This window comes from Melospiza melodia, chromosome 6 (genome assembly GCF_035770615.1).
Source record: "Melospiza melodia melodia isolate bMelMel2 chromosome 6, bMelMel2.pri, whole genome shotgun sequence".
Classification (NCBI taxonomy): domain Eukaryota; kingdom Metazoa; phylum Chordata; class Aves; order Passeriformes; family Passerellidae; genus Melospiza; species Melospiza melodia.
In genome coordinates, this window is record NC_086199.1 from 54518285 (window position 1) to 54546206 (window position 27922).

The following is a 27922-nucleotide window of genomic DNA, read 5'->3' on the forward strand; positions in this document are numbered from 1 at the left end:
TCCAATTCCCAGCCTAGAATTCCAGACGACAGAGACCAGCTCAGCTGTTTTGAGCAGAGTGCTGAAAACACCAAAGGTTGTGAGTTCAGTTACTGGATGGAGCATTCACTTAGAGCTCAATTTCATGATCCTTGTGGGTTCCTTCTATCTCACAATATCCCGTGATTTGGAAACCGATTAAACATTTCAACTAGAATTTTACTAACAGAGATTTTGCCATTGGAGACTGTGAGTTGCACAGATCTTGGGGGAAGAGTGAGGAAAGCATCAGGTCTCACTTGGCAGGGGTTGAATGAGCAGGACAGTGCCTATGCTGGAGCAGCTCCTCCTGCCCGCGGCTCTGCAGCTCTGCTCATTCCCCGGGATGTGGCGGGCTTCACAATTATCTCTCTTTGTTTTTCAACTATTTCCAAACTCTTGGAATTACTCTCAAATATGCCCAGGAAAATTCCTGTGAAAGGATCAGTCAGAGAAACATCATAATATAGATTCTCTATCGTAAATATATAATTCTCTCTATATAGTATATATTATATAGCATATAGCATATGTTATCTAATTCTCGTAAATATACAATTCTCTATCGTAAACAGAGAAAAGCACCTCCAGCAGCAGCTGGAATGATCCCATTGCTGCTCTCACCTGGTCTCCAGGTGCTCCTGCCAGAGCTCCCAACAGCCACTGCCATTCCCAAGCAGGAGCCATGGAAGACATTCCTGCTGTCCATGAGGGTGAGGAGGCCCTTTGGGATGTTCTTGGCTGTGCAATCAGACAGGAGAGTGTCAATGATCCCGTGCTCCCTTCCGAGCCAAAGCAGCCCCGGGTTCCATGGGATGATCGGCACCTCTCCCAGTTCCATTCCAGAAATATCCTCCCACTAGCCCAGGACTTCCTCCGTCCTCTTTTTGCTCCACATCAGGGATGTGTGGCCGAGTGCCACAGGCATGGGATGCCTCAGCATCCCAATTTAAGCTGAACTCATGGCCTCAGAGCTCTGCAATGACAGCTCAGCCCCAATTCCAGTTGGGAATGTCTCAAACAGCAGGGTGGGGTGTTTGCTCCCTCTCCCACCCAGCCACTGGGACAGCTTACATGGAATGTCTGACTTACTGGGTCTGGAATTCCTGGCTCTAAAGGCAGGTGATGGAATATCCTCTCCTGGGAAAATCCAGGATACCAGAAGGGGCCCTGGAAGCCACAGGTCAGTGGCAGAGTCAGATGAACAATCCTGAACTGGTTTTCAGGGGATGCATCCCCAGTCTGTGGCTGCAACAACTCCAAAGCTGTTCTCTCCACTTGGGATAGCCAGGAAAAACATCCCCACCATGGACTTCTGACAGGAAAAACCTCACAGATCCAGGATACTTGGCTCCTCCCAAATCCAGGCCAGCACTCCAACAGGCTCTAAGGAATTAACAACAGGAAAGACCATCTCAGGGTACACACCACGAGCTGGGCACCACATTCCCCACTGGAACTGGGCTGTTCCCACATCTCTGTGACAGCTGGGAGCACTCCCATTTCCTCACTCCTCTATTCAGGAGAAAGAGACATCAGAGACCTTAAGCAACCAGTGTGCAATCCCAACAATCCAGGGAAAACCACCTCACTCAGGGAAGAAATGTAATGCCCATTTTTGGAAAAAAACAAATAGCAGGACTGGAAACATTTCCAGGCATGGAGCCTCTCAGCTCTGGAAATGCAGCTCCCAGGCTCCTTCCCATTGGAAGCCCCAAACTTGCCCCTGACTGGGCTCAGGGAGAAAACCCCACCATTTCACCAGCCTGGCACTGAGCAAATTCCATGTACACCCCAGGAGGGTGTCCCTGACCATGGCAGGGCAAGGAAACAGGATGATCTCTAAGGTTCCTTCCAACCCAGACCATTCCAGGAGTTTAAGGCCACTTAAACTTGATTTGAGGCACTTCTCAGCTCACAACTCCTTCCAAGCCTCCTCCTCTGGGCTGCCTTTCCCAGACCTTGCTAGGAAGGGAAGCAGTGGCTCTTCTCCCCAGACACACCCACTGCCAATTGCTGTGCCCTTCCCAAAACCCCTGGGTGGCACAGGGGCTGATCCACTGTCTTGGCTGTTTTCCATAATCCAGCATTCAGGGACTCCAGAGTTGGATAATCAGGATCAATGCCAGGTTCCTTGCACAAAGCTGTGCTGCAAGGGCCAATCTCAGAGGCTCCTCTCCCCTCAGCTGGGAATTCAGTGCTGCAAAGGGCCTGGCAGTGATTGTGGATTTATCTATTCCTATGGATTCATCCCCAACATTCACTGCCAAGTGCTGCTGGAGCATCTCCCCACAGAAAAAGTCTGTGCCCACTCCAGAGGGTCCTCAGTGGGGTCCCTGCCCAGTTTTCCAGGATGGATAGGAAGCTGCTACTGACAGGCTGGATCTCAGGCAAACTTCAGTAAATTGCTGAAAGCTTCTATAAAAACGAGGACTTGTTTCCAAGTCTAAGGCAGCTCAAATCCTATGGCTCACCAGGATTCCTAATAAAGGGCTGCAAAAATGTGTCTATGTAGGGGAATCTCCTTTTAACCTGATTTCAGGGAACAACTGCCTGGGATTTTAGTTAAAATTTACATCAACCTGTGACAAATCAGACAGAAAAAGATACCCAGAAGCTCAAGGTTGACTAAGCATGAAGAAAAAAACCATGGGAGCTCATTCCTGCACAGCCCAGACCTGACACTTTGGCTCATATGGGAAATAAACAGGAAGTGCAGAACCAAGTTCAGTCCTACCTTTAAGCAATTCCCAGGGAGTTGAGAGCCCTCCAATGAAACCCTGGCTCAGGACAAGGCTCTCCTGCCTGTGCCATTGATCCAGGTGAGCACAGGTGCTCCTGCTGGGAGTGACAGTTCCTTGGAAGGCAGCATCTCCTACCTGGAGCTGGGCCTTCCCCAGCCTTTGGTGGCCGCTGTCTCCATCCTCCCACACCGCCTCATCCTCCTCCTCGCCAGGGCTGGCTTCCTCACCCTGCAGAGCAAACACAGGGACGGTCACCAGCCTGCTCAGCCCGGCCTGGGCAGCAGGGACGGGCTGGTGGCACCCTCTGGATGTCACCCTGTGCCTGGCACCGTCCCTGCTCCGTGCCCATCCCCGTTCCTGCCCCGGCAGCTCCTTGGAACGGGATGTGAAACCACAAACGTTTGCTCTGCTGGGGCTGGCACAGCAGAGACTCCCCCGGGGCAGGGGCAAAGCTCCTGCTCCCACATCCTCTGCCTCCCACAGCCCTGCTGGGGCTGGCACAGCAAAGGAAACGCCTCAGCTCCTGCTGGAAACTCCCTCCTGTGCCCATAAACCCAGGGAAATCCTGGCTGCTCCATCCCTGGAAGTGTCCAAGCACAGACGTGGGGCTGGAGTAGTGGAAGGTGTCCCTGGACTGAACTCAGCAGGAGCCAAATCCCACCTAAGGCCATTCCCCAGGGCATCCTCCTCCAGGGAACAGGAGTGCCTCCAGATCCTGACACCGCTGCACAGCTAAGGAAAACTCAGAACTCTCCAAAGCTGGATCATCCCAAACCGTGTTTCCTCCTGAAAACCAAACAATGAAAGCACCTGGGGAGCACTGGGAAGGAGCTGCTGGAACCGCTCTGATTTCACACATGGATTTTACAATCTGTTTTTATCCCGCCTGGGACTTTCCCCACCTTCACTACTCATAGCTTCACTTTCACCTCAGAACATTCCTTCTCTCCCCCGCACATGAACTCACATTTTACCCCGAAATGTTCATTTTCCTCCCTACAGAATCCGCCCCGGTGCCCGCAGCTCCTGGGCCGTCCCCGCCGCCCACTCGGGGCTGTCGCCGTTCCGGGTCGTCCTTGTTCCTCGCTCGGGGCTGTCCCCGTTCCCCGCCCGGGGCTGTCCCCGTTCCCCGCTCGGGGCTGTCCCCGTTCCCCGCCCGGGGCTGTCCCCGTTCCCCGCTCACCTCCGAGCCCGCCGCAGCCGCTCCCGGTGCCCCCGGCCCGGCCCCGCCGCTCCCCGGGCTCCGCCATTGCCGCTCCCGGCTCCGCCAAGGGCCCCGCGGCCTCGCACGGCCAGTCCCCATCGTTGTCCCGGCCCAGCTCCATGTCCCCGTCCCGGTGCCGGCGGAGCCGCGGGAAACGCCCGGCGCCCTCGGAGCTGCAGTACCGGGTGCGTCCACAAGACGGCAACACTGAGGGAGCCGCGGCCACCGCGCATGCGCAGCGGTTTTAGGGGTCCAAAAATCCCAATTTCAGGCGCCAATAAATCCCAATTTCAGTCAATCCCAGATCCCGGATTTCGGGTGTTCCAGAGGGAGGACGGAGAAAGAATTCCTCATACACAGAGATGTTTCTAGGTTCTTCATACAGACCATCTTGTCTTACCTCTTTGAGCCCTTTATTGTTTCATTCGTGCACACAAGGGTTTTATTTGTATTTTCAAACCCTACAGATCCATATTGAGAATTTCTTACAGTCTAAAATCTTGACTATAACACAGCAGACAGGCGGGGTTATTTTAAAATCAATTTTTATATAAATTAAGATTATTTTTCAATATATAGAAAATGAGAATCTTTGTAGTTTTAAGTATTTTACACACAAACCCCTCAAGAATTTTCTGGCATTTTTTTGGGCTATAGCCTCCCCTGGGTTTTAGGAGGACCTCTCCTGACCCCCTTCATCCCTCACTCTCCTGGCTCCCCCTCCACAGACATTGGGGTGTCCCAATGACACCATCACCCTCTGGACACCCCCATCTCCTTTTTCCTCTCTCCCAGAGAAGGCACAAAACGAGCCTAAGTGCCCTGGCCAGCAGCTCGGTGCTTCCATAAAAGCTCTTTCCACATGGAAATCTCCCCCAAAAAGGGGGGAAAAATCAAGGGAGGGCAGGGCAGCTCCCCGAAGGGTTGGAATCTCTGCAGCTCCTGTCCTGCAGCACAGGATGGTGCCTCATCTCCCACCCCGGCTCTGCTCTGCCACGTTCCCCCTCGGCTCCTCCACTCCACACAATGCCAGGAGATGTCTCCTCCCTTCCCTGCGGTGCTGCTGCAGGGACACCATGGCACCAATGGCTTGGAAGATGAGTCTGGACTACAACCCTGGGATCCTTAGGGTCTGATATTCAAATTCTCTTCTTGAGGGTCTGATATCCAATCTCTCTTCCGGAGGGTCCAAAATCTAACACTCCTCACTGCAGCGGGGCTGTCCTCTCCTTTCAGCTGACTGGGAGCCATGGATGGCAGCAAGGATCCAACTTTTTGCTTTCCTCACAGCGTTCCTCAAGTCCGCGTTGCAGCCAGCATGGGGGCAGTGGTGGAATCCCCCAGGGAGATGAGCTTGTCCTCTCCAGGGAGCGGCTGGAGACGGGCACCGGTCCATGAGGGTGGAGCTGCCGTGGCTCAGAGCGATGGAGGCCGGGTGGGAGGTGCAGGTGGACGAGGCCTCGTGCTGCCTGGCTGCTGAGCAGATCCACAGGCGGCAGCCAGGACGGACAGAGAGGACAACAGGGTGGATCTGGATGAGCCGTGGTGCTCAGCACATTGAACCCCAACATGGCAGCCACCACAGCCTTGCTGGAGTGGGTGTCAGAGCAGGAGGGCCTGTCACAAACCAAGTGCTTGATGGCCCAGGAGTGACAGAACAGGACATGGAGCACGGAGATATGGTGTGAAGAGTTGAGCTGAGCCCTCCAGCCAACATCCCCATGCAAATCCTCTGGGACATGGGCACGGAGTAGAGCAGGGGCCTGCAGGTGGCCACGTAGCGGTGGTAGGCCATAGCGGCCAGCACATGGCACTCAGTGGTGGCCCAGGTGGCGAAGGAGAAGAGCTGGGTGACACATCTCGCAAAGGAAATCAACTTCTTCTCCACCAAAACATTCCTCAGGCTCCGGGGGATGATGGTGGAGGAGCAGCAGATATCCAGCAGGGACACGTGGCTCAGGAAGAAGCACATGGGGATGCAGAGGCGTGGATCGATCCAGATCAACACGATGCCTCCCAGATTTCTTGGGAGAGTGACCACATAGAGGGCAAGGAACAAGACAAAAAACATTACCTGCAGATCTGCTTGGGTGGTGAAGCCCTGGAGAATAAATTCAGATGCAAACATCTCATTTTCTCTATCCATACTGAACATTTTCTATATGCAGATCAGCTGCTTTCTGTCTTTAGACTGAAGTGTTTAATGCACATAAATCCATTGATAATGATAAGAATGTTAATTTTTGTCAAGCAGTTACAAAACTTTCAGTCAATAAAAGGTAAATTCTCCTTGAAAGAGAATAACCACAAGTTCCTGGCACCACTAATCCTGTTCAGCCAATGCATTTGGAAGCAAGGGCATGTTTAAGTCATTAAGAAGGGAAATACCATATCAAAATAAATAAATCATAAATAAGTTCAAGGCTTCCTCCTAGTTCTTCTCAATCCACTTCCACATGGAATTCCATGATTTTCCTGATAATTCCTGGGAAAATGAAATGGTTTCTTATCTTTTGACCATTCCCTATCCAGCCTGAGCACCTGAGGAATAAATACCCACTCCCTGTGTCCCAGGAAGAGATTTTCTAGGTAAAATCATTGGAAAATGGGATTTCACTTAGTGTATTTTTTCCTGGTGTAGGAATAAGAGCTAGGATTTGTATTTCCTCACTTTGCTTTAGATATGATGCTTGATTTGGAGGTAAAAGATAAATTCATGTTCCATCTTGCTGTTCACCAGGGAGAGATCAGCAGCTCCTAAAACCCTAATCTACAACAGATAGAATAAATCAACATGGATTTTCCTCCTGGATAATTATGGCTTGACAGAATTGCACCAGAGAGTAAACCAAGAGTAGGCTCTGCTGGATCCTGACAAATGGATCCAAACCTGGAAATCCTCATTATTGCATGAGCCTTGGTTGAAGGCTGAGCTCACCCCCAGAACCTGACATCTCTTTCAGGTTTTCCATGGTCTCCTGGAGTTACTAAGGAGGATTTAGGGCTGCTTTTCATTACCCTCATGAAGATGACAGAGGTGTTAAAAATAAGGAAAACCAAACACTTTTGAGGCTGAATTTCTCCCAAGAGGCAGAATCTGCCTGCTGCCATCAGAGAATTGACCTCGATTTCTTGCTTAACTAAAGTCCAGCCTCACTTTTTCTTACTTAACCATCCAGCTTTACTTTTTGTGATGGATCAGACACCTGGAAGGGAAATAAACTCAATTAAAATCCATGAGTTACATTTTATTCTTGCTGAGAAGCAGGTGGTTGGTGTGGAATAGCTAATGGAGTGTTCATCCCATCCTCCTTTGGTGAGGATCTCCATTGTGGCACCCAAATTCCATAAAATTTTTGGGCAAAGCAGTAGAAGAACTTTCAATGAGCTGCCCTAGGATTCACCAAGATTACCCCATCCAGCCTGGCCTTAAACACTTCCAGGGATGGGGCAGGCACAGCTTTTCTGGGAAATCCATTCCAGGATCTCACCACCTTCTCAAGGAAGGATTAATTCCCAATATTCCATCTAACTCCACCTGAAGGATTCAGACAACCTGAAGCATCAGCTGAAAATTGTCCTAAGACAAAAATAAAATGCAGTTTAAAGCATCGTTTCCAAATGTGAGAACTTCAAACACCCAATATTTTCAAGAGGCTCAGGAGCTGACACTTGAAAAATAAAATATCCAGGTGGGATCAGGCACACAATGCCATTGTTTTATTTATTGCCTACTTCTCAGTTTCCTGAGCAAGAACAAGGCACTTTGCTACCCAAGGCTTACAGGAAAAGAGGAGGTTTTATGTAAAATAAAAGGGAGATCATGTTTCCAGCAATGTCCAATAGATGGTGGTGACATACAAGAAATACTAATGGATATTTTTTAACCTTTTCCCCTTCCAGTTCTCTACTTCATACCTCAAAAGGATTTTTGTGGCTCTTTAATGTCCCTTAGGATTGACAACGGAGTACCACAGTGCACCAAAGGAGAAAAAATAAGTTGTTCCTGTAAAAACAGGAATTAAATTAATTTGGAAGTAGATGAAATGCAACTTTTTACAATGAAAGGGCTTTTTTGACAACAAAAACCAGGTTGATTTGTCATCCTTGCCAGCACCAAGTTTTCATCCAGAATGTAGAGAAATGAGGTAGCTGCAATTTTGATCAGGTGTTATTTCTTGCCTAAAAATTTGACTTTTTAAATAATTATCACCCTTCATCTTTTAATTTCAGGTTTTCAGGTCTTTTCTTGCTTTGCTTTGTTATTTTTCAGTCCCATCTCTCCATTGCCAAAGGGCAAATCTCTGGATACGAACTCCACTGATAATATTCCTGACTTTGTTTTTGGCAAACCACCAGGGGAATAAAGAGGAAAACTAATTAGAGCTTTGTTTGAAGGCTTTGAAAGGCAGAAATTGAGAGTGGAAAAAGGACAGGGCAAAGGTGACTGGTTCAATTGAACCTGGAAATTTACCCAGTTTTCAAATATGAAGCTATTTATTAATTAATTTATTGACTTGGTTTATAGGTGATATCTCATTATCTCCAAACTGTGTTAAAACTGCAAATTAATCAATTTAGAATGTTATCCTTCCATCTTTCCTAGAAAGGACTTTTCATGGGAGCTGCCTCCCTAATCCAGCCCAGAAATCACAGAAGTCTGGAATGTGTCATGTGTTAAACCCACAGAACCTTGAGACAGGGGATCCTGACACCTCTCACACAATCCTGGAATGGTTGGGATGGGAGGGACCGGAAGGATCATCCAGTTCCACCCCACTGCCATGGGCAGGGCCACCTTCCACTAGCCCAGGGTGCTCCAAACCCCATATCCATAAATACATATGGATATAAATGGATAACTTGCCATCCTAGGGCCAGAGATCTCCTAGATGTCTGTCCTTTCTGATCCAAAATCATAAATATATATTAAAATCCAATATCAAATGTACATTATCCCATATATTTATACATAACATGCAAAATATTATTGGGTTAAATGTGTGCCCCAACACCCACATGTTACTGGATTTTCTTCTCCCTCAAAAGCCTCCATGAATCCCATTTCATTTCTGGCTGAAACCAAGGTATGAATAAGAGTCCCAACATGATGGAGGGAAAAAAAGAGCCAGACAGAATTCCCTGTCCCTGATAACACAACAAATCAGAATAAAAGGATTAAAGATAAAAATCCAGAGGAGCATCAGGGTCAGAAGGTTCCTTTAAGGAACCCTCTTCATCAGCAAAACATCCTTTAATAGAAATATAATTTAATTTTTATAGTGAACATAACTTTACTTCAGGCTCAGGGCTGGGTTTGCTCCATTGCAAACAGCTCAGGCTGTCCTGGATGGATCCCTGGAGCAGCCAGCTGGGATTACAAGGGGTGAGGGCTGATCCAGGCCTCCAGGTAAGAAATGAGCCCAAAATGCTTCCAGGCTACTCCTGGCCTAGCACTGGGAGCTCTGTACAGGACCCACCTGTCAGAACATGATCCAGAGTCCATTAAACCTTCTCATTCTGCTCCAGGTATTCCCAGGAATATCTGAGCTGCCCACAAAGTACAGGTTGGATCCAGAGATGGGATTGATCAGTTATCAATAATACATCCCATGATAGCTTAGGTGGAATTAGAGGGATCAAGAGACTCCAGGTAGGCCAGAAGAGAATGTGCCATGTCCAAAGGAGACCCACACAGGGTCACAGAATCCTGGAATGGTTTGGGTTGGAAAGGGCCCTAAAGATCATCCAACTCATGCTGATGTTTCAGTTGGGAGTAGCTCTGCAAACAACAACATTTTAACATCAGTGTTGGAATTTGGTGAGTTTCCATACCAAAATTTCACCACTGACTCCCATTAGTTCCTGCTTTATTCCCCATCTCCCAGGCACAACTTCAAACACCCCCTCTTTTCTCAAAATAATAAATAATACCAGGAAATCCAGTTATTTCCATGAGAAACTTTTGATACTTAGAAAATAATGACCAAGAAGGCAAAACAGCTTGTAAAAGAAGTTAAATAATTATCAGGTAATTAATTATAAACCTTTGAACTGTTTATCACTCAATCCTTCCTCTGCCTTTGCGCATTTTTCCAAGAAAAATGGCAATTTTTGCTTTCATGAGTATTTCTGCTCCATTTCTTTGGCATTGACCCAAATCAGATCTATTTTATCTTTTTCCAGGACTGTATTGCACCAAATCACCACTGACTTCCCCAGAAACCTTATTTTTCCACCTTCCAGCTTGCTTCATAAATCAGGATCAGATTTATTCCAAGTCTCCTGATATTCTCTGAGCCAAGACTCCAAACCACCAAGACAGCTGGTGACAATGAGGCAGGTCCAAGGTTGACCTAAATTCTATTTTTTTTTTAAATCGGGTATTTATTTTAATTCTGAATCCAGTCTATCAAACTGTTATATTATATATCATTCACAGTGGATAAAGTTCACATAGATAAATTAATGTTTTTTACCTTTATGAGGTCCAGCAGGCTGAAACATCCAAAACCCAACTCAGTCCTCGTCGGGGCTGGATCTGTGATCAAGACAAGGTGCAGATTAGTGGAAGATGTGCACATGTTGTTAAACTGGCAACCAGGACTTCTGCAGAGGGAACAACCTCCTTGGGCTGAGCTTAAGCTGAGCTTAAATAGAGTTGGTGGGTCAAGGTGTGGATGGAGCCCCCAGATGGGGTGATTAATGCAGATTAGTTCACTCTGGGACAAGTAATCACTGTCTGGAAGTGCCCAGAGCTGCCTGCCCAGGTGTGGGCATGTGGGCTGCAGGTACCTCACCTTGGATAATCCCATCCTTGAAGGAAAACAGGGCTGCCTGGTGTCCACAGAGGGACATGAGCGGCTCCAGAGCTGGAGGTGCTTTGTGTGACACTTGGGGACCCTCTGACCAGCCGGTCACTGCTGGTGCCACATGTCCATGTGACGTGGTGTCCATCCATGTGATGGACTTGAGATCCCTGAAGCACAATGGATTTCAGAATTCCATTCTATCCCTTTTTTTCTTTTCCTCTTTTCTTTGTTTATGTGCTGTGCCATGAGGAGCCCTGAGGGTTTTGTCCCAGGAGAGCAGAGGGAACATATTCACAGCCCTGTCACCCACAGGCTCAGAGCTGGAGTCAGGAAAGGAGCACATCCCTCTCCCCATCAGCCTGGATGTTCCCTGCTGCATTTGGGATAAACCCTTAGCTCCCACCACCACAGCAAGCGCACAAGAGGAGCTGTAAATCCAAGAGAAAGAAGTTGGATTCCTTCTTCATGTCCTCATATCCTCTTTTTTGGGGCTGTGCTGGAAAACAGCCTTCAAAAAGTAGGATTTTTTATACTATATGGGAGTAATGGCTTCTGCAAACTGGTTTTTGTTTTCCTTAGGCAGCTAAAGCAAGATAAATGGATTTCTGGAAGTGTTAAGGACAATTCTTTTTAGTTATGAAGAACTGTCAGCAGAATGCAGTTGTTAACAAACCAGCCTCTGGAATTGGATTGTTTTAAAATTAATTCCAATTCTAAGTAAGTTTTATCTTAATTCCCATGGTTCTGGGATGTTTCAGCCTGCTGGAGCTCAGAAAGGTATAAAACATGAATTTATCCATGTGATTTTTATGTGTGAGTGATATAGAATACAACAGTTTGATGGACTGGATTAATAATTAAAAGCAAAGGGAAAATATTCTTAATGTGATGTAATCTGGGATTTCACTAGCACTGGGACTTTCTCCCACTCCAGGTTCACATTATCTCCAATGAGATTACTCCAAGGTGCCTTCTGAAACAAATTTCTTTCAAACCAAAAGGGAATAAATATCTGATTCTTTTCTTCAATATTAATTAACATGTGCCAGAATAAATCCATAATTTTAGGTATCTGAGCACAGAAAAACAAATTTGCCATTTGTGTTTCTTTAAGCTCTGTGTTCTTTTCTAGGTACTTCAACTGATAAATAAAAAAGTATAGAATTTATGTTTGGAAAATATATGGAATATACCAAAGTATGGCAATTAAAATAGTGATCGATTGGAATTAAATATGACCCAAAAGCAAAACTCTGGATTTTACAATTTTGATGTATTTCTTCCCTTTGCCTCAGCAGGTAACACCTGGCCATGGGAGGAAACTACACACAGCCCAGATTCATCCTCCTGGGAATTACAGACACTCCCTGGGTGCAGGCCCCTCTTTTTGTGCTCTTTCTGTTGATTTACATCATCACTTTGGTGGGGAACATCGGCCTGATGGTCTTGGTTTGGGTGGCTCCCAGCCTCCACACCCCCATGTACTTCTTCCTCACCCACTTTTCCCTGGCCGACGTCTGCTATTCCACCGTCATCTCCCCCAAAATGCTCACAGATCTGTTATTTGGGGATAAAACCATTTCCTGGGCAGGCTGCGTGACACAATTCCACCTCTTTGCTCTCTTTGTCACGGCTGAGTGTCACCTCCTGGCCATCATGGCCTACGACCGGCACGTGGCCATCTGCCACCCCCTGAGCTATGTCCTGGTGGTGTCCCCCCGGGCCTGCTGGCAGCTGGTGGCCTGGTGCTACCTCGTGGCCTCCCTCAGCGCCCTCCTCTACACCGGCTGCACATTTGGGGGCTCCTTCTGTGGGCCCAACCACGTTGATCACTTCTTCTGCGACGCCAGCCCCGTGCTGAGGCTGGCGTGCTCCGACACCCGTGGCTGCGAGGCCGCCATCTTCGCCCTGGCCGCGGCCAACGGGCTGGGCACCAGCATGGTCATCCTGCTCTCCTACGGCCGCATCCTCCACGCTGTCCTGGGCACGAGCTCGACGCCCAGCAGGGCCAGAGCCTTCCGCACCTGCGCCTCCCACCTGGCCTCCGTGGCCGTGTTCTACGGCTCCCTGTTCTTCATGTACCTGCAGCCGGCGTCGCGGCATGGCAGCCGGGACAAGGTGGCCTCTGTCTTGTACACCGTGGTCAGCCCCATGCTCAACCCTTTCATCTACAGCCTGAGGAACAGGGAGGTGAAGGCAGTGCTGGGGAGGGGCAGGAGGAGGGTGTTAAACCTCTGCCGGCAGCAGAGAGGTGCAGCTTCTGGCATCAGGGAGTCCTGGAATGGTTTGGGTTGGAGGGGACCTTAAAAATCATCTGGTCCTATACTCCACGGGCAGGGACACCGTCCACTACACCAGGCAGCTCCAAACCCCTCCAACCTGGCCTGGAACTCTTCCAGGCATGAGGCAGCCACAGCTTCTCTGGGCAGCCTGTGCAAGGGCCTCCCCACCCTCACAGGGAAAAATTTCTTCCCAGCTACTTTACCTACTCTCAGCTTAAAGCCATTCCCTGTTGTTCTGCCACTCCATGCCCTTGTGGAAGAAAACTGCTCCTCTAAAGTAAGAATAAAAAAATAAAATTAAATTATATGGATGTTTCCCTGATCCTCACAGTTTTATATATGTTCTTCCACAGTTCCTCACAAAACTCAATTACAATATTTATCCTGGAGAAATAGATCCCACACTCACATATTCCTTGGAAGGAAACAGGAGTGGGAGCCTCAAACTTGAATTTCCTTTGTGGCCATGAGGCTGCTAGAAGAAATCACCCAGAATTATTCCAGGGTATTATTCCACTTAAACCTTTCTTTCTCTCAGGAAAAGCAAATGACAGCTTTATTGGTTTGTAACTTATTTTGCACTGATCAATATGTATTTTTCTTGCAAGATTATTGTCCTTATTCCTAAACTCCAATAAAATTCCTCACTGTTACCTGTGAGTTATTTATTAAAGCCAAGCTGCTGGGGTGGGAGGGAGCATATGGGAAGAATAAGAGTATTTTTAAATTTGGTCGATAAATGAGAAAGGTAAAAAGCTTTCAAAGTGCATTTTTTTCTGACTTAGAGGGACAAAGAGCTGGTGCAAGCCAGGATCTCAAGATATACCTTAGAATATCAAGGGGAATGCAAAACACATGGAAAACCTAACAGGTGTATTTCACCCAGAGTTTAAGGACTTAAGTAACTTGGTTTCCACAGATGAGAGAATCCTCAACACCTGATCTATGAATAGTTGGGAGCTGTTTGGGTCTGGAAAAGGCCCTAAAAAGCCAAAAACAACAGTTCTCCAAAGTATGGCTCAATAAAAAAGGCACAGGGATGGCCACAACACTGGGGAGAGACCAGCAATCCTTCATCTTTTCCTGGCAGGCACTTAGAATGGAAAAAAACTCCCACTTTCTGCTCATCCTAAATTCCAAAGGATAAATACCCTTGTTGTTTTTGAAGGCAAACTGAGCACAATCCTGCAACTTTCTTTCACAATTCAGATGGTCTGGATAAGCTCAGCAGACACTTCCCCCTCTTCCTCTTCTCCTCCCCCCCAGTTTGGTTGTCCCTCACCTGTTGACACCTTTGGGAGTGGAATGAGTTCCCTCTGCAGAGCGATAAGCCCTGGCTGCAGCAGGGAAAGGTGGAAGCAGAAAACTTTTCCCTTTGGTGTTGTGTTGTAGATGTTGTGTTCTGAGGAGTTACATGAGAATTCACTTCTGTTTGAAAAGTAAATGGACTGTGAGTAGTCTCCTTGTTCTCTGGGAAAAAGCAGCAGGAGAAGACATGCTTTAAGTCTGGGGGGAAGCAGGAAGGGTAGATTTGGACCTGGAATTGATATAATTAAATGATAAAGTATAAATGTCAAATATAGATATCAAAGTTGGGTGGGAAGGGACTTTAAAGCTCATCCCATTCCAACATCTTCCACTAGACCAAGCCCTGTCCAACCTGGCCTTGCACACTTCCAGGGATGGGGCAGCCACAGCTTCTCTGGGCAACCTCTGCCAGGGCCTCAGCACCCTCTCCAGGGAAGGATTTCTTTGCTATATCCAATGTAAGCTCCTTCAGTTCAAGGTTTTCAGGTTTAAATGAGGAATTAAGAAAGCCCACCAGCAGGTCTGAGCTCCAGGGTCCCACCATACAGGTACTCACAGCTATTTCCAGCACAAGGGATGCTGCTCCCACTCCCAGAGCAAGAAGTGATCCTGGGAGACCAACCACCCTTCAAGGGATCACCAGCTTAACAAGATCTTCTGGGCTTTGCCAAGAAAGTTTCCTAATCATCATCATCATGGAACTTCTCAGAGGGCTTCTCAACAACTTCTTTCATTCATCTTAACAAGCCATTAGAGACTAATTAGCAAAGGAAAACAAGGAAGAAACTTTCTTCCTTGTTAAAGAGATAGTGAACTTCTCCAGGTACTTTGTTTGTCAGATCCAGGCCCTGGGGCCAAAAAGCTGGAGGGTCAATGTGTTGGCACAGGATTGTGTTAGGAGACCCTAAAGCTCATCCAGTGCCACCCCTTGCCATGGACAGGGACACCTTCCACTATCCCAGGCTTCTCTAATTCCCACCCAGCCTGGCCTTGGACACTCCAGGGATGGGGCAGCCACAGCTTCTCTGGGCAGCCTGTGCCAGGGCCCTCAGCACCCTCACAGGGATGGATTTCTTCCCCATATCCAATCTAAAAGCCATTCCCTCTTGTCCTGCCACTCCAGGCCCTTGCCCAGAGTCCCTCTGCAGCTCTCCAGGGGCCCTTTTAGGCTCTGGCAGGGCCTCTCAGGTCTGACTCTACAGACTGAGCTCAGATATGGGTTAGTGCTGGCCCTGGCAGGGCTGGGTTAGCAGTTGGGCTCCATGATCTTAGAGGGCTTTTCCAACCTAAACGATTCCGGGATTCTGTAACTGCTTTTACCCCATATTTGCTCCTGGTCAGCGTTCCTGCCACTCCTGTGCTCAGTTTCACTGTAGTTCCAACAGTTTGTTTTTCCTTCCTCTCTGTCTTGGTTTGTTTTAGAAGGGAAATCACAGTTGCCCTAAACTGAGCAAGGCCTGTTTGGTAATAAAACCAAAATATGAACAAAATGCTGGGATAGGGAGCAGCAGTTGTAATTCCACCATGATCCATGGGAGATGCCAGATGAGGGCTCCCTGCTCTTTGAGCAAGCTTGGGCCTTGAGTTGGGTCACTGCCCACCCTGTGGTGGTACATTGGAATTTCCCCTTGGAATGGATGACTTTGGAAACAGCTCCTTCAGCAGGAGACTTGCACTGGTCAGTAAACACCATCAGTTTCAGGAAGTTTGATATATATATTCTATATATTGTAGCCTGAGGGTTTATGTCCCACTTTTTATATATATAAATTTATATGTATACAGATCTTAATACATATTTCTTTATGCATATAAAGAAAGGTTGTTTATAGAATTTCTTTATATTTTTTCTTAATATATATTTAACTTTAAATATATATAAATTTGTCCTTGAAATATATAATTGACTTCTTGGGCCAATTATATATTTCAAGGATATAAATAAATAAATAGAAATAAAAAAAACAGTGTAAGAAATGGATATTCAGGGACTGGGAAACAGCTGGTGGTTTGGAGAAATGCTGCAACTGCTAACTGGGAAGAAGGGAGAACACTTTAGAAAGTCTCCTGCTGCATTTTATTTTTACATTATCTGGGATATCCTGATGTCTAAACAACCCAAGAGTGTCACAATTGGGCAGATGGAGCAAAGTTTCTCTTTTTTTTTTCCCTAAAAGAAGGAAATGGTCCCAAGTAGCTGTAATCAGAGGAGATGAAGAGTCCCTGGTCCCCAAGCTTTACAAGTGGTCAAGAAGGGCTTAAATTCCTGAAATTGAAACACCAGGCAGCAAACACAAACCAAAAAGGAAATACTGTTTTTCACTGAGTGTTTCCTCCCCATCAGCCTCCAGAGCCCGGCCTTCCCCTCCTGGTTCCTCAGGCTGTAGATGAAGGGGTTCAGCATGGGTGTCACCATGGTGTAGAACACAGAGGCCACCTTGTCTGGCTGCCGGGAGCTGCTGGAGCTGTGCTGGCAGTACATGGACACCAGGGATCCGTGGAAGAGCGCCACGGCAGCCAGGCGGGAAGCGCAGGTGGAGAAGGCCTCGCGCTTCCCCGCGGCCCAGGGCAGCGGCCAGGATGAGGGCATAGGAGAGCAGAATGGCCAGGACGGTGGCAGCCAGGCTGAATCCCGCCATGAGCAACATGCCCAGCTTGTTGGGCGCAGGGTCCGTGCAGGAGAGGGCGAAGAGTGGGGGCCCCTCGCAGCAGAAGTGGTCGATGGGGCCGCAGAAGCTCAGCCTGAGGGCCAGGCCTGTGTGGAGGGCGGCGTTGGTGACCCCAGCCAGGCAGGAGCCGGCCACCAGACACACACAGATCCCTCGGTGTCGGAACTCAGTACATCCCTCCAGGTGTCCAGAGTTGCCAAAGACTCCCGTCGGAGGGCTTGGAGACCTTGGCATGCTGCCCAGAACACCTGGGGATTTGATTTTGACGCTTGGAGCAAATTACCAGCTTTGTATGAGGATGTGAAAGTCACACAGGTTTGAATAGTGTAATAACAAAATAACCACAGGATGAAAATGTAAATTTTAGTATTTTTGGTATGGGGGTTATGGGGACAAGATGGAGGAATCAGGGCGTGTCTAGCCTTTTTCCTTCTTCTTCTTGTTCTCCATTTTCTGCAGTGATGTTGGCACTTTGGGATTGGTTTAGAATAGAAATGCACTGTCTAGCATAGGTGATAGATATTGGGAATTAAGTGTAAATATGATATATGTAGTTTGTAGTATAAAAGGACAACACTGCCTCGGAGGCAGTCAGAGTGCCTGTGGCTGCCTTGCTGAACAGACCTCCGCTGGGCAGAAAGAAAATTTTATAGATAAGAATTAATAAACAACCTCAAGACTGAAAAGTGAAGAGTTCAGACTCCTTCTTCAGTTGCGCAGGCCGAAGCAGAGACATCCTGCACATCTTGGGGCAGCAAATATCCACAGCAACCCGAGACCTTGGGACATGGACAGAGGTAGAGCAGGGAGGGCAGACGGCCACGCAGCGGTCGTAGGCCATGGCAGCCAGCAGGCAGCACTCGGTGGTGGCGAAGGCCACGTAGAAATAGAACTGCATGAGGCACTCTGTGTGGGAAATGGCCTTGTCCTCATGCAGGAGAGCCCGGAGCAGCCCGGGGGTGATGCAGGAAGAATAGCAGAGCTCCAGGAAGGACAGGCTGCTCAGGAAGAAGTACATGTGGGTGTGGAGCTGGACAACCAGCCTGATCAACACCAGCAGCCCCGCATTCCCCAGCAGGGTGATCACATGGAGCACCAGGAGCACCACAAACAGGACAACCTGGACATGGCCCTGCTCAGAGAATCCCAAGAGGACAAAGTGAGCACTGGTGCTTCCATTTCCTTTGGCTGCCATCCTAATGCAGGTGCTGCGGGAAAGCCCAGATGGAGAGTCAGGATACTCCTGTTTTCTGCACAAACTTGTTAAAAATGGCTGTGTTTTTATCGGCAAACACAGCCTGGAATTCAGGAACTTCAGAATTTACTGTTTGGTTCAAAATACATTTTAAAGTAGTCAAAGTTACCCACTGAGTTTGTTTCTAATGGTTTTAGTCAGGTTTAGCCACTGACTGGGTTTGATAAATCACTTTGCACAGTGGAAGGTTTATACCACCTCCTGAAGAAATTAAGGGAATCTCATTAGATTCAAAGCATTAACCCTAGTAATTTACCCTGACTTTAGAAATCAATTTGAATTTGAAAAACAAACTGAAAACAACAAAAAACAACCCCAAACCTCATTGGTTTAGAAGATCCAAAGGAGACAAAGCACTAGTGAGAGATCAGGACATCTTTAAAATTTTCTTTAGGAGAGCTAGAACAAATTAAAATAAACCAAATTTATTCTCTTCTTTCCCATGAAACTGAAATTCAAGTTCAAACAGGAGATTTAGTGTATTAAAAAACCCTTTAAATATGGTGATACTTGTGTCACTCCTGTGAGAAGTGTGGAGAAAGAAAAGGGTTTTAAAAGTCTGGTGGCCCCAAAAACATTGTGGTGCCATAATTAACAGGGGGAGTAAGAGGCTGATAATACAGTTCAAATAAATAGAATATTTATAATTTGGGAAATAATCCAGGTAGTGCTGTATGCAGTGATGGATCTTCAGGGCCAGGTTGGACAGGGCTTGGAACAACCTGGGCAAGTGCAAGGTGTCCCTGCCCATGGATCATCACTGGAGGATCCATAAGGTCCCTTCCAACCCAAGCATGGATTTCATGATAAATTCCTGGGTTTCACCTCAGAGACCCTGAGCCTGGATGATTATTTGTTGTGAGAACAGGCTCCCACCTCAAGCCCTCTCCTTGCAACAGATCAACTCCCTGCAGCCTTATTTTGGCAAAAACTCACCCGTTTCCTCACCTCTCAGGGTCCTTTTTGCTTGATCAGATTTTATCTCCCAGACCAAAATTTCCAGGAAGAAATAAACCCAGTGTTAGTGTGGGAATAATTTACCTTCACAAATTTACCTTCACAAAAAGCATTAAAACTTGACCAAAAAATCTGCTGTTTGCAGTCCTCATTCACAGGAACACCAAGGGGTTTGTCACTGCCCAGCCCTGGAGGAGGAAATTTCCCTTGGGAATGGATGACTTTGGAAGCAGCTCCTTAAAAAGGAGACCTGCACTGGTAAATAAAGACCATTAGTTAAAATAATTAAATTAGTTTCAGGAAGTTAAATGGCAGTTTGACAATTTATTTACCACTATATATATAAAATTAAATATATGAATATTTTACTATATAAATAAAGTTAATACAGAGGTTTAATTTATATGTGCAGTTAGAGATGTAATTACTTAATAAATATAAATATTTTCCTAATATATAATTTTGTTTTATAAATTATAAGTAATAATATAATTTTATTTTATATATTATATGTAATTGCATACATTTAAATGTATCTCTTAGAATATGTAAATTCCTGGATTCACAGGGAATTAAAAAGAACTGGTGTAAGAAATGGAGATTTGGGGATTGAGAGACAGCCCAGGGTTTGGAGAAGTGTTGCAATTGCCAATCAGGATGAAAGGAAAACTCTGCAGGAACTTTCCTGCTACAATTTATTTTTACATTTTGTGGTGATAATGATGAGCTGAATTTAAGACTTTTAGGTTCAGATTGACCCTTCAGTTAATTTGGCCAGAGTGTGCCTCCTAATTCTGCTGATATGAGGAACATTCATCCAAAACTGGAGTTAGGAATGAAGGTTCAGATGTACTGGAATACATGTTTTGCAATCAAGAGGAACCTTCACAATTTCCTGGAGTTATTTGTTATTATATCCTTCTGCAAGCACTTGGGAAGGACAATTTTCTGCAACCAGCAAAAAGTTGTCTCAAAACCACCTAAAATTTCACCCTCTCTGATTGTCACAGGTCCTGGAGCTGAAGTCCACAAGCTCCATCAGTCTGGCCAAATCCAGGAAGTTTTCTCTTCCCATCCCCTAACACGGCTGGAATATTTAAGTTTTACCCCATCCCCACGCGACCAATTACCACAGGGTCTCTGAGGCACCTGAACACACCATGAGCCTTCTCCAGAGGCCCTGGGATCCATCCCAAGGTTTCTCCCTGGAGTTTTAGGGATGGGATGCGCGCAGAACATGAGGATTGATGCCTGCAGAGCCTGGGCAATGCCATTTGTGAACACAAACAAGAGGAAACACCAAAATGAGGATTTTTGCTAAAGGCTTGAATTTGAAAAATTTTAAAATTCTTCCCTAATTCCATATTTCTCTTCTCACCCTCCCAAAGAAGCTTTTCCTTCCCTGTTGCTCCAGCTCTCAGTCAGAGGTTCATTGCAGGAAGTCCCTTGAGTGGCTCTCAGTACTTTCAATGCTTTTCTCCAGCTGCTGTTGGATGTCCTTGCACTCAGAACATTCACTGATGCCTCATCTCCATCCTGGTGGCCACCAAATCTCCACACCTGCTCTCCTGTCCCAGGGTCTGGGACAATTACTCCCCATGGGAAATGCTCAGCATTTTCCTTTTCCAAGCTTACCTGGTTCCCATCTGCCCATTTCTGACCAGGAAACCTCATTTTCAAAAGCAATTTTGCAATGTGTGCTCCAAAATGAGTTCAGGAGACTCACAGGGAGTAAACTGTGCCAGCCAGAGCATGCTGGGATGGCTGGGGCTGGAAGGGGCCTTAAAGCTCCTCTCATTCCAATGCCCTGCCAGGGGCAGGGACACAGGGTGGCCCCTGAGGAAGGTGTGAGGAATGTGTGTCCACCAGGAGCAAACATCAGTGCTGGACGTTCCATCTCCTTCCCACACGGTGCCTCCAGCTCCTCTCGTGCATGGTCAGGTGCTGTTCCCACAGAAGCTGGACACAGTTCACCCTCCTTTCCCCAATCCCCACTTGCACCACAACCCAAAACCTTTTGGGTTTGAGAGCAGCAGCTCCAGCACAAAGCCACAGCATGCACAGTGACAGTGCCACAGACTCAGGGTTTAATTCATTAAGGGCTCACATTCCTGTTTAAAGGTCAGTTGATGGCCAAGGCAAGACCAGCTGGACAAAGAAATTAAAACCATGAAATGCTTTCTCAAAATATTATTAAAATATTGAACATTTTTCAAATATTGAATATTTTTCAAATATTTTTTGTATTGCCAAACAATGGCTGTAAGGCCTCGGAGCAAAGAGAGCTGCTCTGAGGCTTATGTTTTAAATGCCTTAATGTTTTAATCAATTAAAAATTATGGGGGGTTTATGTTTTAAATAAAGCATTTAAAATAATCTTTAGTCCTATTTAAAGAAAAAATGTACAATCTTGTCTGCACCCAAATTAAACAATGCCCTGAGGGTGGCAGGGAGGAACAGAAGGGTGGGAGAAGAGCAGGAGATACACAAAGAGGTCCCAGTTCATGGTCCTGATCACAGAGTCACAGAATTGGTTAGGTTGGAAAAAAACCCTCTGGGATCATCAAGTCCACCATTCCCACAGCAGTGCCAAGGTCACCACCAATCCATGCCCCCAAGTGCCACATCCACACACCTTTTAAACCCCTCCAGGGATGAGGATTCCACCACTGCCCTGGCAGCCTGTTCCAGGGCTGGACAGCCCTTCCCATGAAGGAATTTTCCCTTTCCAACCCAAACCTCCCCCAGTGCCTCTTGAGGATGTTGTCTCCACATCTGTGGACATGTGAGCTGAGGCCCTTTGGGGCCTGCCATGGGGGCTCAGCACAGCTGAGGAAAGAGGAACAGGAGCACAAACAGCTCAGGGAGATTCAGCCAGGCAGCCTGACTAAATAATAACCAGGGAATTATTGGCAAGATTTGGGAAAAAAGGATTCAGCTGACTGACCCTGAGTGCCTATGAGTTTTGTGTCATCACTAAATCGGCAAACTACCTTGGTTCTGGCTTGATTTAATCCAACTGAGCAGCTTCTCCTCCATCCCAAGTTGTTCTGAGTATCTAGGAGAGTCTCATCACTCTGGATTTCACCATGGATCTGGCACAGGGTGAGATAATGCACTGATTTGGAGGGTTTGGGGTTTTTTCATATATGCAGTGCTTTAACACCAAATGTGTCACAAAATTCTGGAATGGTTTGGGTTGGAAGGGACCCCAAATCTCATTCAGTTCCAACCTCCTGCTGTGGGCAGGGACTCCTTCCACTAGCCCAGGCTGCTCCAAGCCTCATCCAAACACCAAAACTGGAGTGAAACTGCTATTTTCAGCTGATACTGAATCAGCCAGCACATCATCTAAATCAAAGTACAGAAGGCCCCAAAAATGTCTCTCTACATATTTCACAAAAATCCCAGCGTATCACCCACATCCCCACAACGTTAAAATGTCCAAGCTAATTTTATTTTCCTGAGTCTCCTCCAAGCCTCCTTCACCTCCCGGTTCCTCAGGCTGTAGATCCAGGGGTTCAGCATGGGGGTCACCACAGTGTAGAGCACAGCAGCCCATTTATCCCCTCCCCTGGAGGTGTCTGCCCTGGGGATTAGGTACATGAAAATCAGTGGCCCATAGAAGGTGCTGAGGGCGGCGAGGTGGGAGGCACAGGTGGAGAGGGCTTTGCGCTTGCCCTCGGCTGAGCTGATGCTCAGGATGCTGGAGATGATGGCCACATAGGACACCAGGACCACCAGCAGGCTGGGAACACCGAGCAAGGATGAAGAAGTCCTCAGGATGAGGAGGCTGAGGGTGGTGTCAGAGGAGGAGAGGGAGATCAGCATGGAAATGTCACAGAAGAACAGGTCGATGGTGCTGGAGCTGCAGAAGAACAGGCTGGACATGCCAAAGGCTTGTCCCACGCCATTGGTCAGCCCCAGGAGGTAGGAGCCGGTCACCAGCCGGGAGCAGCGCTCTGGGGACATCACAAGGGGGTAGAGCAGGGGGTGGCAAATGGCCACAAATCGGTCATAGGCCATTGCAGCCAGCAGGAAACACTCAGTGACCAGAAACAGGCCAAAAGTGAATATCTGAGCCATGCACCCAGCATAGGTGATTCCCTTCTTCCCCAGCAAAACCCCAGCCAGCATCCTGGGGGTGATGGTGGTGGAAGTGCAGAGGTTCACAAAAGCCAGGTTGCCCAGGAAATAGTACATGGGGGAATGGAGCAGGGCACTGGCTCTGATCAAGGTGATCATGCCCAGGTTCCCCAGGATGGTGACAAGGTAGGTGAGCAGGAAGAGCAGGAAGAGGGTGACCTGAGTTGCCAAGTCCTCGGTGAATCCTGCCAAGCTGAACTCCGTTGCTTGGGTGCAATTGATTCCTGGCATTGCTTCAAAGTGTGTTGTCTGTGTGAACTCCCTGCTGGAGGTTTCCTCCAGCTGGAAAACCCTCTTTGCAGTGGGATCTGTTTGGAGACAGTCCTACAAGATCTAAAACAAGAGTTTAGGCACAGATTGATACACAGTGCTGGGTGGAAGTCATGGCATGGGCAGGGAGAAGCTGTAGGTTACACAGCCCTGAGGAGCTTTACCTTGGTGCTGCCTTCAATCCCCTGTGCGTCTTCAGCCTGGGACTTTGAAATCATCCAGCACAACCTGAAACACGGAGAAACCCAATAAAGCTGTAAAAGACAGCACAGAATTGATTATTCTTCTTTCTGTTGGCATCTGCAAACCACCTGCTTTGTGTCTTCTCCACAGACTCCTGTAAGGGTTTGGGTTGGATGGGATCTTGAAGACCATCTCATTGCACCCCTGCCATGGGCAGGGACACCTTCCACTAGACCAGATTGTTCCAAGCCCCATCCAGCATGGTCTTGAACATTTCCAGAGGAGGGGCACCCAAAACTTCCTGACTATGAGGTCTCCCCTCCCTCCTGATGATTTTCCTAAAAGATTTTCCCAGCTCATTATTCTGTTCCTGCAGTCTTCAAACAAAAACATGCAACACTGAAAGCTCAGCAATCTCCTCCTGAAAATTTTTATTTTTTGGGAGGAAAAAGAATTAAAAATCACCTTTTGGACATGCCTTAAGTCAGCAATAGTAAGATCCATAAGTGTTCCTTACACGAAAACTGCCAGACCTCATCCAGGAGCCCTTTGTGGTCAGTGAGAGGTACCCAGAGGGAGTGTTCCAACGGGGTGTCCTCACCCCACATCTGCAGCGGATCCCCTGGATTTGGTGCTAATCCCAGAGTACAATGAGGAACTGGAGCCCAGGAGCCTCCAGGCAGGAGCTGAGATGAAGTCTGAAGCTGTTTCTTCTTTGCAAGAGAAAACAACAGGAGATGGCTGGCTCAGCATGTGCTGTCCCTACTCATGGTTCTCCAGGATGATCCTCCCCTACATCCCTGCAGTCTCCCTACTTCCCTCCTGATGCTCTTCAAGGTGGATATTAAGGTGCTCTGCAGGTGAATTTAAAAATATACCACTGACAGCAAAGACATTTGTCCATGTAATTTGGGGATTTAGAGGCTCCTGGAGCCCCGGGAGAGTGACAAAGCCCAAGGCAGGTTGTTATTGCTTCCCTGAGCTTCTGACTTTGGAGGTGATTATACAGAGGAGATTATCTCACCTTGAGTAAGCCACAGGGCTTTGGGGACTCCCCAGAGCAACCACAGTGCAAAACGCCCCCTGTTGTGACCAATTTTTGAGCATTCCAGAGATTTTCAGCTCTACAAATGCTGTGTTTGGCCTTATCACACCAGTGAGCTGAGGGGAATCTCACTGGTGGGGCACAGTCCCATGGGAGCTGGTATCCATCAGCAGTTCCAGTCACCAGAGATGATGAACCACCTTTCTACCCATTCCAAATTCCTTAGACCCAAACCACTGCTCACCTGTCCCATCCCTGGAAGTGTTCAAGGTCAGGTTGGAGGGATCTGGTCTAGTGGAAGGTGCCCCTGCCTATGGCAGGGGTGTGGAACAAGATGAGCTTTAAGGTCCTCTCCAACCCAAACCATTCCAGCATTCTATGAAATTGCTGCAAGAGAAGAAGGCTGCAAGAATCCAGGAGAATCACAGAATATGCTGAGTTGGAAGGGATCCACAAGAATCACCAAGTCCAGCTCTCAGCCCTGCACAAACCCATCCCCAGAAGTCACACCATGTACCCGAGGGCATTGTTTAAATGTTTGTTGAGCTCTGTCATATTTGGTGCTGTGACCTCTGGTCTGGGGAGTCAGTCCAACCAGCCTCTGGGTGAGGAGCATTTTTCAAACACCCAGCTTAAACCTTTATCTCTTCCACAACCAATCCTCCCTCCAAAAGATATCTTCTGTTAATGGGCCAGTGAGTGCCACTACATAAATAATAAAAATTACATCATCCCATTGTGAGAGTCCACCCAGAGGGAGGAACCAAACATTCCTACCTGGATATAATCTAAAATTTACAACAGAGAAAACCTTTTCCCACTAGATTCTCAGACAAACAGCTTTCTTCTCCACTAAATTCCCAGAAGAAAACCAAGCCCATCTACACTACCACTGGACCTTCAGAAGAAAACTACACCTTTCCACAAGATCACTACCTCAATAAAACCACATCTATCTCTTCAAGAAGACTGCAAACACCCCCTATTCAGACTGCTATCAACACTCTGACCAACAGTGTCAGGTTGTATTTTGACTCTGTCAGTGATTTTTTTGTTGTTTATTTGTACTATTGCATTTGTATTTTAATTTTCCCCAGTAAAGAACTGCTATTCCTATTCCCACAGCTTTGCCTGAGAAACTCTTAGTTTCAAAATCATAGTAACTATGAGAGAAGTTTGCATTTTCCATTTCACAAGAAGTTGCTCTCTTCCTTAACAGACATCTGTCTTTTCAAACCCAGACAAGCTTCCAGTCAGTTAGAACTTCTCCAGATTCCCAAGACGGCTCAAAAAATTGAGAGAGGTTTTTGACATCAGCAGCTCTTTGAGGATTCTTGGATGAATCCCATCGGGCCTGATGGATTTGTAGGGATCCAGCTGGAGCAGCAGTTCCCACACAACTTCAATCCTATCTGTTACTCGAGGTTCAACCCACAGGCTCTTCAGGAGAAGACAAAGATCCCACTCCTGTGCTGGATCCAAACACAGAATGGTGTGGTGGGAGAAGTTTGGAATTACTAGAAATGGATCAGCTTCACAGTTTTCCCCCTCTGTTTTTCAACTATTTCCAAATTCTTGGAATTACTCTCAAATACACTAAAGAAAATTCCTGTGAAAAGATCAATCAGAGGAACATCCTAAATAGAGAAAACTGCCTCCAGCAGCAGCTGGAATGATCCCATTGCTGCTCTCACCTGGTCTCCAGGTGCTCCTGCCAGAGCTCCCAACAGCCACTGCCATTCCCAAGCAGGAGCCATGGAAGACATTCCTGCTGTCCATGAGGGTGAGGAGGCCCTTTGGGATGTTCTTGGCTGTGCAATCAGACAGGAGAGTGTCAATGATCCCGTGCTCCCTTCCGAGCCAAAGCAGCCCCGGATTCCATGGGATGATCGGCACCTCTCCCAGTTCCATTCCAGAAACATCCTGCCACTAACCCAGGACTTTCCTTTTTCTGCACCACATCAGGGATGTGTGGCCCAGTGCGCCGGGCAAGGGATGTCTCAGCACTCCCGGGGTGCCCCGGCATTCCCAGGGATGCCCCAGCACTCCCGAGATGCCCCGGTATTCGCAGGGGTGCCCCAGCATTCCCGGGGTGCCCCGGCATTCCCAGGATATCCCAGCATTCCCGGGGTGCCCCGGCATTCCCAGGATATCCCAGCACTCCCGGGGTGCCCCAGCATTCCCAGGACGCCGCTCCCCGCCGCTCCCGCGGTGCGGCGCCGTCCCGGGCCGCAGTTCCGGCGCTGCCCACGGGGCGGCAGCACCGGGCGCTCCCGGGGCGGCCGCGCCTCCGACCCGCCCTGAGCCGGCGGGGCCGCGAACGCCGCGGGCAGAACCCCCCGATGCCCCTGTGCCACCCTCCAGGGCACAGCATCGCGGCATCCCCCGAGCCAAAAGGGACCCGCGGGGAGCACCGAGACAAATCCTGGCCCCGCACAGGACCCCAAGAATTCCCCGCCGTGCCCGGGAGCCGTGTCCGGAGCCCGGCTCTTCCCCCAGGATCCTGCAAACACAGCAGGGCTGGGACAAGGATGACGAGGGGGGAGTCTTGTTTATATCTCGTTATAGGATCGTTCTGTAGCTCCGTTAAGTATCGTTATCGGTAACCCTACAATCCATACGTCCCTTATATCTCGCTATTCATCCTTACACGTCGCTTTCACGGCGGCGGCTCCAGTGACCGACGGGGGCCCCGCCTGACCCCCGCTCCCCTTCCCGCGGTCAGACCAGGTTTCCTTCCCGGCTCCAGCCCTGGATTCCCGCGGCAGTCTCAGGTGTCTCGTTCCATAAAGCAAATTATTCACAGCAACACAGAGCCAGCCCGAGCTGGTCCCTCCGGAGAGCATCGACCACTTCATCCTTACCCCAAACTGTGCGTTCTGGCCCCTGCACATTAATTCAGATTTCACTCTAAAATGTTCATTTTCGCCCCTACAGAATCTGCCCCGAGCCCCGCTCGGCCGAGGCAGCTCCGGTGTCCCCTGCCTGCAGCTCCCGCTGCTGCCGCCGCCTTCCCGCTCTGTCCGGGA

General features: G+C 48.0%; 4 protein-coding genes and 1 long non-coding RNA gene across 5 annotated transcripts; 1 reads left to right on the top strand and 4 right to left on the bottom strand.

Annotated features, from left to right (window-relative positions):
- Nucleotides 1-9: 9 nt before the first annotated feature.
- Nucleotides 10-27776, bottom strand: LOC134419210 (uncharacterized). Its single transcript, XR_010027999.1, has 4 exons — nucleotides 27544-27776; nucleotides 26588-26704; nucleotides 2898-2990; nucleotides 10-451 (listed from the first exon to the last, which is right to left on the bottom strand). It is a non-coding gene; the product is annotated as an uncharacterized LOC134419210 (long non-coding RNA).
- On the bottom strand, nucleotides 5162-6112 carry LOC134419207 (olfactory receptor 8D2-like). Its single transcript, XM_063158224.1, is given in 5 exon segments — nucleotides 5162-5277; nucleotides 5280-5349; nucleotides 5351-5507; nucleotides 5509-5645; nucleotides 5648-6112. Coding segments are annotated over 5 exon segments (945 nt in total).
- LOC134419951 (olfactory receptor 8A1-like) lies at nucleotides 12090-13085 on the top strand. Its single transcript, XM_063159554.1, has one exon. It carries the CDS (start codon nucleotides 12090-12092, stop codon nucleotides 13083-13085), a length of 996 nt encoding a protein of 331 aa, XP_063015624.1.
- On the bottom strand, nucleotides 16627-18235 carry LOC134419713 (olfactory receptor 5B21-like). Its single transcript, XM_063159350.1, is given in 5 exon segments — nucleotides 16627-16634; nucleotides 16682-16932; nucleotides 16934-17189; nucleotides 17781-17816; nucleotides 17851-18235. Coding segments are annotated over 5 exon segments (933 nt in total). The 5' UTR covers nucleotides 18233-18235.
- Nucleotides 22617-23626, bottom strand: LOC134419804 (olfactory receptor 5G3-like). The gene has a single exon (XM_063159409.1). The coding sequence runs from the start codon at nucleotides 23624-23626 to the stop codon at nucleotides 22685-22687; it is 942 nt and encodes a 313-aa protein (XP_063015479.1). The 3' UTR covers nucleotides 22617-22684.
- Nucleotides 27777-27922: the final 146 nt, after the last annotated feature.

Excerpts from the sequence above, each read along its gene's own strand:
- LOC134419951 (XM_063159554.1), top strand. The coding sequence starts at position 12,090 with ATGGGAGGAAACTACACACAGCCCAGATTCATCCTCCTGGGAATTACA.
- LOC134419804 (XM_063159409.1), bottom strand. The coding sequence starts at position 23,626 with ATGCCAGGAATCAATTGCACCCAAGCAACGGAGTTCAGCTTGGCAGGA.